Raw genomic sequence first — 14,041 nt, forward strand, 5'->3', positions numbered from 1 at the left:
ATGTTTATATTGCATTTGCATTTGAATATTGTCCACTGATGTGCAGGTTAAGTCTTTGAAAATGAAAAGTCAAATGGAGTTGTCATTTAAATGTTAATATAGTTATCAAATTGCGTTATCATTTTAATATAGTTCCAGAGTTCCCATACAAGGATGTGAAAATGAAAATTGGATTATTGCATTTTCATTTAAATTTTTACTCACACTTTCATTTTCACATTCACATTTTCTGTTGAATTAAGTCCCCTATAGGCTTCCAGGCCAGATGTAATTTGTTTGTTAACTGATATAAATTCTGCTTTCAGTTGATTGATGATTTTACTAGCGAAATATTATTCACAGATTTCCAGTACAACTAAAAGCTTTGTGCTAAAATCTTGGTTTGTAAAATGTAAAGATGATTCAGTCCTCTTGTGGACTACCACGTGTGCCACACTGTGTCAAATGATTGTCACTGTCATGCACCGGTCGAGTGAGTTGTCTTTATTTACTTAGTGCTGGTGTCCTTTGTACAGTTAAAACGCGGCGGGGGGAAACTCCAAGTCCCACAATGCCCCGCGGCCCCGGGCCGACGAGCGGTTAAGTGCGCGTCACGTGACACACTCTGCGTGTCATGCGCCGCTCGCTCGGCGGCTCTTTGATGTGACGCGCTGTTTGTTTCGCTACCCGCAGGCTAAAGGAACCGGCGAGAGCCCCCGCGAGGAGAACACACCGAGCAGCGTCGCGAGCCGGCTCCACGGTACGTCCGCGCACACACACACACACACACACATGATAACACACTGTGTGCGGTATAAAGTTGTTCCGAGCCGACGGGACCGCTGCTCGTTTCCCCCGAGGCGACGCGTCATCAGGACGAGACCGTTGGTCGCTCGGGGAGAAGTGTTCCCTGTGACAGAAGCCCGCTCTTCACTCTTCCGCTCCTCCGAGGCGACCGAGACTCTGCTCTTCCTCAGCCCCCTCGCATCCCTCCCGACGGACCGCTCCCTACTTTCTGCACAACGTTTGCCCGTTCTCAGCAGGGAAGCCACGCAGCCGAGACGGGTCTTGCCCTGCAAAGGTCAGAAGTCCTCCTTCGGATAGCTGGTTCATAGAAGCGACGGCCGGTAGAAAACCCTGGGGTCTTTGAAGGTCGTCGTGTGTTTGCTTGCAGGGTCAGCGGGTGAAGGTTGTTGAGCTGAACAGTGAAGGACTGGTAAAGGGGTAACAAGGGTCCTGGAGGAGACGTCCACATTTCAACGGCACCAGTCGCATCCTCCAACTTTGGAAACGCTGCCCGCCCCGTGTCTGTCTGAAACTTCATTGTGGTTGTATTTATGTTTCCTTTGCATCATAGTTACATACGGTTTATGGTTGATTTTTTTTGACAAAGACATCATCGCCAGACAGTTCCACCTGGTCATAGCTCCCAAGAAAGGCCATAACTTGCCTTATATTATATCTTTTGTATCTGGATAGAGAGTGGGTCCACCGTGTTGCACCTTCATGTTTCTACAGCAGCCCAGAACAGACAACCCTAACCCTGAGGGCCTTCACTTTTTGATGCCGCTGTAGTTGATCCTACGCCGTGGGGAGGGGAGGGGGGGCCCTCCGGCAACCAGCGCCCTTTCGTTTGTCGTGTCAGCTGGTTCTGGGAGGGCTACTAGCTAAGTGCAGGCTAATGTTACATGCTGCCAGAGCCATGTAGAGAGCGTCTTGTCTGTAAGCAGCGGTGTGTTCTGTCCGGCAGGTACCAGCCGTGTAGGAACCCCGGTGAGCTGTCTACAGGCCTCCAGCTGAACAATCCTGTCATTGTGTGATCACTCACAAAGTTGGAGGGTTTCACTTTTTCTTCTTGTGATGTGACCATATGGTTCCCATTCATTGTGCCCACCAGCATGTCAACATTTATCACAGCCTCACTCTCGCAAATACAAATGCTCTACATGACATCATGGAGACCAGATGATTCAATGGAACAAATCATTAAGCTAAAGCAGACTGTAACCTAAAGTTCCAGCCAACTGACACGCACATTAAGGAGCTGAGAGGAGTGATAAGTTATCTGATTGTTAATGGATAGATCGTACGAACTCTGTTTGATAAGGATTCCATGATTGACTGATAAGAAGCAGTCTTTGTGAGCTCACACAAACAAAGGCACTTCATACATTATGCAACACATTGGAGTCCAGCTTGTTCCCGTCCCGCCCATCCACCACAGATAAAACCTCACTCAGGGTTTCACATATATTGATACACTTCTGGCAGACTGCCACCATTTTCTCACACATTGATTTTCAATGTTTTTTTTCCATTTCAGTTAGGTAAAAACCTCGAGGCTGCAGCAATGGGTCGACGAATCCTTGTCGAGTTGTCAATTTGTCGACGCATCGCATTGTTCATGTAGATAGTGAGATAGTGAGAAACCTCTAATGGAACAGCTTTAGTCTGTCGGACCGTGTTCCTATTAAAAGCCTGTAACTTTGATGACATTTGGCAAAGATAATGTTCAGATGTTGCGCTAAGTTAAGTTTTTAGTTACATCGAGGATATTCACTCTAAATGTTTTTGGGGGTTTTTTAGGCGAACATAGTCCGTCCTCATTTATTTACTCAGTGACATCTATACTGATTTTACACATCTGCTGAAATCTCACAAGTGCTACCTTCATATACATACATACATACAGACCTTGCAGTTGCACAGATATACCCTTTTCATTTTGGAGCAGGGACATGGGAAGAGGGCCTAGGCAGTAGAGTTTTAAATGGTTCCTTCACTCATACATTTCTTTTTAATATGTCACTGATATTATTTTGTGTGTATATTTTAACCATGTAGGTGAGATGGAATCAAGTTCTGTGTAAAAGGGACAGTCCCTACTCTCCGTACATTGTCTGACTCAAAAGATTGTGTTTTTGTTTCAAGAGAGGCAGCTCACTGCACAGAGAAAAGCCTGAACCTTGTTAGTCTCTTTCTTCCTCATCCATAGATCCATCATGAATCTCTTCCTGGAAACAGTCCAGGTGCTCCTGCTGTCCATCTGGTACAATGTGGAATCCTTCGTCCACCTCTTTGTGCCCAGGAAAAGGAAGAACATAGCTGGCGAGGTGGTGCTGATCACGGGGTCAGGTAGTGGGATCGGTCGCCTCATGGCTCAGGAGTTCGCAGCCCTCGGCACTGTGCTGGTGTTGTGGGATATTAACCAGGATGGGTTGAAGGAAACGGCCAGACTGGCAAAACAGAGCGGAGCCAGCCGAGTACACTCCTACCTGTGTGACTGCAGCGACAGGAACGAGGTTTACAGAGTGGCTGACCAGGTAAGCTTAATTCAAGACCACCACACACTTCACAACTCTACTTTCTAACATGCTCCGCCAGCTGTATTCGGCCAGCCGCAGCCTGCTGGACTCTGATGATGCCGTATGCTAGCTGTCATCTACATGAATCACTGCAGAGATGTGGGGATGTGGAAATCTGGAAAAGCAGTCGGAATATCACACACTTTCCAAACCCAACACTTCATTTTGACAATAGTCTGAACAACACCGGATGTTAAAGGGGCAGTAAGTGATTTTGGAGAAAGCTTATCTCTCTCTTTGTTGTTGCTGATGATTTAACTGCACTGAACGGGACTCTACCCCGCAGCCTCGGGTGTGGGAGACCACCAGATGTTTAGACAATTGTTTGTATTAATGGTTCAGAAGATTTCTACTGGGATCTGACTTATCCTCAGAGGTCTGCTCCTTTAAAACAAATGGACCTGTTGATTAAATCCAGTTAAAACACTGAATAAAACCACTTCACACTAAACATCAGCATTTCTCCTGCGCTGTTTAGTGAACACAGACTGTCTCTGAAGGGGTGCGGGCTGTTAGGCCTCAGACACATCAGTTAACACTACGTGACTCATCTGTGAAGGGTTAACACTACACAATCCTTCACCAGGAGAAATGTCTCCAAAGAACGTTTGTCACGAAAAAAAGTGACACGGGAAAATATGTAATATTTGATAAAAAAAAATATGATACGAGTGAAACAGGAAGTGTCATTTTCACGATGGACGTCAAAAAGAAACTTTGTTCAATATATTGCAGGATACTCTGATGTTGCCAGGTCAGAAACAGGAAATAGTTTGAGCATACGCAGTCTGTGTGTGTTGTGGACAGAGAGAAATAAGTTGACGTGTTAATATGTGGTTCCGCATTAAAGCACTTGGGGTTACGCTCATCATCATGATCAGTGAAAACTCACAACACGACAGAAAGAAAACAAGTCCTGCGGATAGTCTGTGATAATTCTTTTGGTTGACGACTCACTGCCTGTCACATCACAGCTCACAGTACAGGAGATCGGCTCTTCCACAGATATTTATCCTGCTAGACATCTGAATAACGTCGGCGAGTCACTTAGATGGTGTCCTTGGCAATCAAGCCCCGATTTCACGCTGAGTTTCCTCCTGACAACTCCAGGATTAGACAGCGAACTTGAAATCATGTAGTGTGTTCCCAGGATTAGCTGAGCTGCTGCTAACGTTTGCTCAGTGTGTTTTTAGGATTGTTTCAGTGTTCATCCTTATCGTTTTGTTTTTTGTTTTTTTTATCTGTGGAAGTGTTGAATGTTGACACCAGTACCTTTCCCTCTGGGATTCAGTGGCACATCTAGAATTTGTTTGATAGGTAAATAATATGAAAACATTTTCCTTTTTCTTTGTCCATGTAGATAATATTGTTCACACAAAAGAAAACCTTTGAAATGAAGAAGTGGAATGAAAAAAGGAATTTGAATACTTAAATCTGGCGCTGGAACGATGAGCATGAGCATTATGGATTAGGTGAATATACAAAGTGGTGCTTCTCTCTCTCTCTCTCGCTCTCTCTGCCTGGGAGTGGGGGAGGTGCACAGGAGCTTCTCTCTCTCTCTTCCTCCCTCGGGCCGGGACAACTGTTGTGTCAACAGACCATTGGTAGGCTCGATACATAGATGTGGGCGGGTTGGATCCACTTTAATTCCACCTGCCCAGGAACACACACAGCGCCTGCGTGTGCGTGTGTGTGTGAGAGAGTCGGAAGCTTAAAACTGCTGCATCTCGAATGTGCGAAATGTCAAATCATATAAGAGCTAACGACTGTTAAGATGTATATACACCTATGTTATTATCTTGTCTGAGATAATATAATAATAATAATAATAATATTATTTATATAGCGGCTTTCAGAAATAGCTTAACAAAGTGCTTTCACAAAAATACATACATCACAGACAATTATACAATAATACGGTTTTCAGATCACATATCTGTATACATTTTTTTAAGATATTAAAAGACAATATAATATCTGCATTATGATAAATGAAATGAGAGAAAACTTTGAAAACCACAGCATCTTAACAAAGTGAAAGAGTAAAATAGTCAAATAATAAGTAGATAAATGAAGATAAAGCAGAATGACTCATAGTCTCCCCTATGAAACCACATTTTTATTTGAATCTGCACCAAATTGCACACACTGACAGAAATAAATTCCCTAAATGTGCCTGATTTCTTTTTTCATCAAGATCCATCTAAGGCCAGTATCTATCTCGCAATGTTACAGAATGGATCGACAGGTTCTTTCTTGGCCCATGTCCCATCCAATCAGCTGTTTTCTGCTGATGAACAAACAAACCAAAAACAAATGGACGGGTGAAAACATAACCTCCTCGGTGGAGGTGATGAACTTTGAACTAAATTCCTCAGCACCACGTGTCTCTACCATATGTAACTCATTCACACAATCCACTGCCCTCCAGCCACACCAGAGCACAGCTGGGCAGTTGGGGCTGGGGAACAGAAAAGAACAAAAAAAAACTCATCTTCTAGTTGCATAGCAAAGGCTCCTGCTTCTCTGACAGTATTTGGGCCAAAGTCACTGGTGTCTTGTATGCTCTCAAATAGAGGTTGACCAATTCTTACTAATCTAAGAGAACCCGATATTTGTCTGCAGTAAAAAAGTGTCAAAAAGCTTTGAAATGTAGAATAATAGAAACTCTTAACACAAAACTTTGTTGAAATGCCTTAAAGCACATGTTTAATTCACAGAACCTCTCAACATGACCTGAAAAGGGAGCTGTCACCAGCAAGATTATTATAATGAAGCTGAACAAACAAACATGGATGTTGACAAAGTCCAGAGGGCAGTGACTGCAGAGTATCAGAGACAAAGCAGCTCATTTTAAAATGAAATTATCTTACCGGCAAATTGGCTTAAAAAATTGACAATACCGATAATCATAAAAATGTTGAATATCGGTGCCGGTAATCGGTCAACCCCTACTCTCAGAGCAGTTGAACTCTGTTCTCAAACGTGTTTTTGAAGGCGTGGCACTGCTGAATTAGTAATTCAGGATTTTACCCATTTTCTTTGTCTCATCTGCAACCGCTTATCCAGGGTTGGGTCTCGGGGGCAACATCTCCAGCAGGGGACAAACTGATGTTGGAACATGCCTGAGAAAAGTGTGAAATACCACGTTGGTTTCAAACAGACTCCTCGTCTTCACCCTTGTTAAGTAGCAGCTGACGGCTGTGGAGTGACACATTGGTTTGAGAGAAACACTCATTTTAGATCATGCGAGAAGTCAAAACGTTCATGTCATTGTAGTGCAAATGATTTATTTTTTAGTTGAATTGTTTTTTATTAGTTAAGCAGTAACACACAGAATGTAGACTCCAGGTCTTTTATCTCTCTCTGATTATCAGAGCTCAGCGTACACAACATCAGCAGCTCCACATTTGAGCGGGTGCTGACCCCTTCAGTCGTTGTTTTCACTGGATTTAACCATCGTCCCCTGAACCATGAACACTTAAGGAAAAGCTGGCTCCCATGATCCCTCACTACTTCACTATGTCGCCAAACTGTCTTTTGTTATAGTTGTAATTCAGAGTGGCATGTAGTGTAAACCCCGCATTAGCTGAGCTGCTGCTAACGTTTGCTCAGTGTGTTTTTAAGGATTGCTTCAGTGTTCATCCTTATCGTTTTGTTTTTTGTTTTTTTTTATCTGGGGAAGTGTTGAACGTTGACACCAGTACGTTTCCCTCTGGGATTCAGTGGCACATCTAGAATTTGTTTGACAGGTAAATAATATGAAAACATTTTCCTTTTTCTTTGTCCATGTAGATAATATTGTTCACACAAAAGAAAACCTTTGAAATGATGAAGCGGAATGAAAAAAGGAATTTTGATGCCTAAATCTGGGGCTGGAACGATGAGCATGAGCATTATTGATTATGTGAAAATACGAAGTGGTGCTGCTCTCTCTCTCTCTCTCTCTCTCTCTGCCTGGGAGTGGGGGAGGTGCACAGGAGCTTCTCTCTCTCTCTTCCTTCCTCGGGCCGGGACAACCGTTGTGTCAACAGACCATTGGTAGGCTCAATACATAGATGTGGGCGGGTTGGATCCACTTTAATTCCACCTGCCCAGGAACACACAGAGCGCCTGCGTGTGCGTGCGTGCGCGTGCGTGCACGTGCATGCGCGTGTGCGTGCGTGCGAAATGTCAAATCATATAAGAGCTAACAACTGTTAAGCTGTAGATACACCTACGTTATTATCTTGTCTGAGATAATATAATAATAATAATTTTATTTATATAGCACCTTTCAGAAGTAGCTTCACAAAGTGCTTTCACAAAAATATATAAATCACAGACAATTATACAATGATACGGTTTTCAGATCACATATCTGTATAATAACCAGCGTCTCCTGAAACATCAACACTGAAGGAAAAGCTGACTCCAATGATCCCTCACTACTTCACTATGTCGCCAAACTGTCTTTTGTTGTCGTTGTAATTCAGAGTGGCAGAAGGTCGGGGTTATTGTGCATTTAATTATCCCCTTTAATATTAGGGTGCAGAGGTCAAATCAGGGTTTGACTGATACCAGTTTGGGAGGAATTTCAATTTTAATGTTTATCTCCTCATAATTCATTTAGTTAATTAATGCCTCATGCCTGTGTAGGCACATCACTGATGACATCACTCAGGAACCTGTCTTTGAAAAAAGAAAAAGCTCATCCCCAGAATGGTAACTTTATTTAGACCATGGCCAGGTCCTGTAAATGTACTGTAAAAACAAGTCTGCCCTTGGGAATATCTTTTCATATTGCGATTGTTGTATCATATCTGACGGGCATTTTCCTTTGCTCCACACAGGTGAAGCGAGAGGTGGGCGACGTCAGCATTCTGGTGAACAACGCCGGGATTGTTACAGGAAAGAAGTTCATGGATGCTCCTGACTCCCTGATTGAGAAGACTGTGGAGGTCAACACGATGGCTCACTTCTGGGTCAGTCAGACGGCTCCAACATCACTCAGAACATTGTCATGGAAATGATTCTAGTTGTTCTTGGTGATTATTCTGTCTCTGGCATGGTGTACCTCCACAACACATACATTAATCATTTGGCATAATTTTGTATATGACAACCCTGTAATAATGCCATCTCCTAATGAAACATTACCTTATTGAAAAGTGTGTGGTATCTTCAGCTCTTGAACATGTATGCGTCACCTCTCCAATGATTTGTATTCCTTTTTTCTAGATTATTGTGATGAATGGAAACAATTTCCAGTATTTGTAAACTATGCATGAATAAGTTGTCCTTCAGTGAATTGTCCAGTTGAATCCCTGCCTCTATATGTCTCTCTGCTCAGACATACAAGGCCTTCCTTCCTGCTATGATCGCCAACAATCACGGACATCTTGTCAGCATCGCCAGTTCTGCTGGACTCATAGGAGTGAATGGATTAGCAGGTGTGTGTTTTTTCTTTTTTCACCCTCTAATTCATATGTTCACATTAGGGCTGGGCAATATATCGAGTTTTTAAAATATATCGATATATTTTCAAACACGATATTGGATAAGACAATATCGTGTATATCGAGATTTATGTTGCGCTAAAATAACGTTATAAGTTTCTTTCGCGGAGCCGCCAGTTCGCCTGTTTCTCCTCTCCCTGTCTGTCCCTCACACACAACTTTGCCTGGCCCCGCCCCTCTTCCTCCCTGAGCGAAACCAATAACCGCCCCTCCCCTACCCACTCACTCACACACACAAACAAGTCCTGCATGCAGCACACACACGGAGACAGACACAAACGAGAGGAAAGCAGCCGAAGATTATTACAAATACTGGCTCGATCATTTGGAAATGGATTCCAAGTTTCAGATTTGGAGAGAATTTACACCATTTACAACAGCGCCACAAACCGCAGTACGAGGGGTATGCAAAAAGTTGTGCTTGAAGCCTTCGCAGCCTTCAGCACCAAAACAAACGTTGCAAGCTTCATTCGGCCAGCATTTTTAAAATATAATTATTTATTGTTATTTAACAAACAAGTTTATTTTTGTGTCAATTTCATGGACATGGTGATTTGACTTGGAAATGACTTTTTTGTTATTTCTTAACCGGAAACAAATATCAAGATATATATCGATATCGTATCGTTCCAGATATGAGGAGCATAGAAACTGAATGCTGCCTCTCCATGTTTAGTTCTGACTCTGGGGACAGAGAGCAGACCTGTCCCAGACGACCTGCGACGTGTGGATCAGCGCCGTTGAATGAGAGAAGTGACAACGGAAGTCCAAAATGTTTGCACGTCACGTGACTCATTTGGACTTCAGTTAATTCCCGGAAGTTATTGCCGCACAATTCAAATCCATTATTCAGAGCGACAGAAACACAGTTTTTGGTTATTAATAGTCAATAGATATATCGATATATAGCAGACCAACATGCCTATGTAGTTACTCTACATCACATTGTCAAACCTCAGTCGTTTGCCGCAAAGGGCCTGCTGATGGATAATGCAGTGCAGAGCAATGGCCTCCTCCACCAGTCCATTTTTCCGTCCTGTCATTGAAGGCGCTCCGTCAGTTGTTATTCTAGCAAACCTCTTCCATGGCAAACCGGCATCCTTAATAGCACCACACAGCTGGCCATGCATTGGAATCACTGCGAGCAACTCCTCGGTCACTTCAAAATTGTCATCAACACCACGGACATATACTGTGAGCTGCGAAGTGTCAGTGTTGTCTGTGCTCTCATCAAGAGCAACTGAGTATGCACAGAAACGTTTGGCTTTCTCACGCAGTTGATCATATATGTTTTCTGACAGTTCAGAAATGCACTCTGCCACTGTGTTAGCTGAAAGGCTGATGTTGCGAAACTGACCCTTCTTTTCCGGACAAACTTTACTTGCAGCTAGCAAAATGCACTTTTTGATTAACTCGCCTTCCTTGAATGGCTTACCGGCCTTAGCAATCATCTCACTCAGCACTTAGCTAGCTTCGACTGCGGCTACATTCTCTTTGCTTGCTTTCTTGAATAAATCTTGTTGCCTCAGTAGACATTTTTTAAGATTGGCGACCCGGTTCTTTCTCTCATCTCCCTGGTATTTTTTATACTCCTCAGCATGTCTAGTTGAGTAATGATGTCTGATGTTGTATTCCTTGTACACCGCAACTTTCTCTGTGCATATGAGACATATAGGGGTGCCCCTGTGCTCGACAAAAAAATATTCCGTCTCCCACTTTTCCTGAGATTGCCTGTGCTCATCGCCAACCTTTCTCTTCACGGCAGGTTTTGAGAGAGACATGACTGGAACTGGGTGATGGCATATATTTTCCGTCCACTTGGTGTCACTCCAGAACACAGTTCAACCAAGTTTTTTAGATATCGCGAGACAACGGAAGATATCGCGAGACAACGGACTATCTATGGTCGCCCATAAATGATAAAAAAGTGTGGCAAGCGTGGCACGCGCAACAACTCAGCAAAAATTTGCGTTTGACATCAACCCGCGGGGCGCACTAACACTAAACTTTGATGTCAAGTAGGGGGCCACAAAATATCATCCGTGAGTTTGAGACCCCTTCCCTAAACCATTCATTGCTTTGTAACCCAACAGTCATATTTTGAAGACAAGTCTTTGACAAACAGGAAGCCAGTGTAAAGATATGAGGACTGGAGTAATATGATCTACTCTCATGGTTTTAGTGAGGACTCGAGCAGCAGCGTTCTGAATTAACTGCAGCTGTCTGATCGACCTGTAAGGAAACTGCTACTGTAGTCGAGTCTGCTGAAGATGAATCCTGCTGAGACATAAGTCCTTTAGGTGATAGTAGGCTGACTTCTTATTGTCTTAATGTGGCTGTTGAAGTTCAGGTCTGAGTCCATGACTACAGACAGATTTCTGGCTTGGTTTGTAGTAGCCTATATATCTGTATATATACCTCCAATGTCACTTTACATAGCACTGGAAGATTCATGGAGCAGTAAACACAACAACTTTCAAGGATGTTAATGGTGTAAAAAGGTCTTTAAGTTGACTTCTAGATGCATCTACAGTATGATTGTCATTTTTGTCACTATTTTGATGGACATAGCGATGTCCCCATTCTTCATAGAGCTGGGGGCGTGGATGTGCGTCAGGAACTTAATCAGGATACATACATCCTACAACCAAAGATGACAGTATTTTCTTCTACAATACCCACCAGCTCGGAAACAGATTGTCCTCAAGGGTTGATCACATTTTGGAATTCAGTTTATTATCAAACTGATAGATTACTGGTCTCAAACAAACTTGTTTTTGACTATGCCTTTTGTAGCTAGCTTATTTGTCAACCTGTTGTGTTTTGTTCACTCTATCGGCAAAAGAGTCGCACAGTAGACTGTGTAAGTCTGTAGCCAACCAGTTCATGACATGGAGGGTAGGGTTGCTGCGGTAGTAGGTGTTACATGGCATTCAGGCACATACTGATTGCATAACTTGCCCACTGCCTACACTGTTTAGTTATTATTGACATAAAACCTATTTGGTTACGTTTGTACATCTTTGGTAAAGTTAATGTTCAAATAAAATATTCTTACTTGTAAAATACTGGTTTTGGTAGTCTGACGCTGCACTTATAAACTGTCAACATTTAGCAGTGCAGCAGAGTTCCATTACATAGTAACTGAGTCTTACCACTTGACAAGAGTAAAGTTGACTGACAAGGATGGTAACAACGTTATGGATGTCGGCTCATGTTTATGAGCGAGCCATTGAGGGACTGAGCGAAGCGAAGGCACAAAACACCAACTTAGAAGAGGAGTGAGCCACCACAGTCTAAGTTATTTGAATACGTGCTCCGAGGTTTAGAGGCCAGTGTTGCTCACCACATCGTCTGATAAGCAGCCTTGCAGCCTGACATACTGCGGCCCTTTAGTGAGGTAGTCACTGATCCATGTCACGAGGTCCTGGTCCACTTGCATCACCGGGAGCTCCTCAGCCAGCTGCAGTGGGTGAACGGTGTCGAACTCACTGGAGAAGTGGAAGAACGTGATCCCCAAGGTGCTTTGTGGCTTCTCCAGGTGCGTGTTTGCCCTGTGAATCAGGTAGATGATGATGACGTGTGACATTAATGCCTCAGGTCTGAAGTCTCTGGGAGCACTTGGACATCTGTTGTTAAGCACAGGGGTGATGCAGGATGACGTCCAGCTCTGAGGCATCTTTTTCAGCCTCCGTGAGAGGTCGAAAAGTTGCTGGAAATTTCTCGAGCACCTTTGTGCTGAAGTTATCAGGACCTCTGGCCTTGAGGGGTTGAGAGCAGAAGTGTGGGAAGAAAAGGACAGCAAGCGAGTGGTTGTGTTGATGACTGTAAACCCTTGTCATGGCCTCCTCCTGCTCTACCCACAGAATGCTGCGGACATTATCCTGTTGACTGATAATCTCCTGCTGACGTTTGTCAAATGTGAGCGATGAACCTCATTGTGTCTATAAATGGCTTCTTCCACCAGATACACATCTGATGTCTGTCAACATCTGACCACACTTGACGTTCTCCTCTTTGAGATGAGTCCACCTGTCACTATGGAAATTCCATTTCTGAACCATTTTTTTAGCAAAAACTTAAAGAAATCTGAATAGTCCCTAAATTTCAGTTTACCTTGCAACGCTTTTTGAAGTGGAATTTCTTTTCTCACAAACTGTCTTTGACAAGACACAAACTGACATGTTTCATTCAGGTCGATCATCAGATGAACTAGTTACAGCCGATGGTGACGCTCATCTCCAAGATTAGATGTGAAGCCGTGCTGAAAGTTTTCTACACAGCTTTTCTAATGCTAATGATTTTTGATAAGTATTATTGGCGTCAGACCTTTGTACACCATGATATTTTGTAGAGCTGGGACGACTCGTCGACGTAGTCAACATAATCGACTACATAAATTCGTCGACTCAAATAATTTGCGTTGATGAGTCGCCCCAAACAACTAGATTAACTCTTGTCCCATACTCCAGTCCAGTGGTGGCGTTTGTTTCGGTGCAGGAGGCTGCGAAGACTTCACACTCTGGGTTGCAAGCACGGCGTTTTACACACTTCTCGTACTGCGGTTTATGGCGCTGTTGTAAATGGTGGTAGTGATTCCTCATGCATTTTAACACAACATAAATCTCGATATTCACGTTATTATCTTATCCTATATCGTGTTTGAAAATATATCGATATATTTAAAAAAAACTCGATATATCGCCCAGCCCTACCAAGGAGTCTAACGCACGCGCGAGTCAGAGGGCTCGGTACTCAAAACCCCGTGGCGCAATGAAAGTGAGGGCCGGCGCGCGCCGGCTGAGGTGGGATCCCGGTCCCGCTGGGCTCCGGGCGCACCACTGGCCCAAAAAATTAATAGTTAGAAAAATAATCTTTTTGGACAGCTCTAATATTTTGTATGAATGAAGAAGCAGCATGTCCCTATTTCATAGTGTCCCGGGAGGAATTGAAGGTGCAGTGACAGGTTCAAGGTCGGGATGTTCATCACAATAAGATATTGACGATTCATGCTATCAGGGCACAGCTCCGTTTCAGGAAGTTTTATAATAATAATTAGATGACAGGCCTAGCCCTGACTTTAACCCAGTCAAACATATCTGGAGAGACCTGAAAATATATGTACAGCAGTCCCCATCCAACCATACAGAGGTTAATAGAGAGTTTGCGAGAGCCATGTGTACAAACCAAGTCATGACT

At 43.4% G+C, this 14,041-nt stretch overlaps 1 protein-coding gene across 2 annotated transcripts in view; it reads left to right on the forward strand.

The window, feature by feature from the left end:
- Positions 1–582: 582 nt before the first annotated feature.
- The window catches only part of sdr16c5a (short chain dehydrogenase/reductase family 16C, member 5a), a 37,024-nt gene continuing 23,565 nt past the window's right edge, over positions 583–14,041 (forward strand). Inside the window, exons 1-4 of one of the 2 annotated variants that reach the window (XM_035634287.2) lie at positions 583–739; positions 2,975–3,302; positions 8,177–8,308; positions 8,677–8,776. In XM_035634287.2, the coding sequence (XP_035490180.1) occupies positions 2,982–3,302; positions 8,177–8,308; positions 8,677–8,776 (553 nt within the window). In that variant the 5' untranslated portion in view covers positions 583–739; positions 2,975–2,981. Of the gene's footprint in view, positions 740–818; positions 1,061–2,974; positions 3,303–8,176; positions 8,309–8,676; positions 8,777–14,041 lie in introns of those variants that run through there. The other variant, XM_047332032.1, reaches the window with a different exon arrangement.

This window comes from Scophthalmus maximus, chromosome 5 (assembly GCF_022379125.1).
Source record: "Scophthalmus maximus strain ysfricsl-2021 chromosome 5, ASM2237912v1, whole genome shotgun sequence".
NCBI lineage: Eukaryota > Metazoa > Chordata > Actinopteri > Pleuronectiformes > Scophthalmidae > Scophthalmus > Scophthalmus maximus.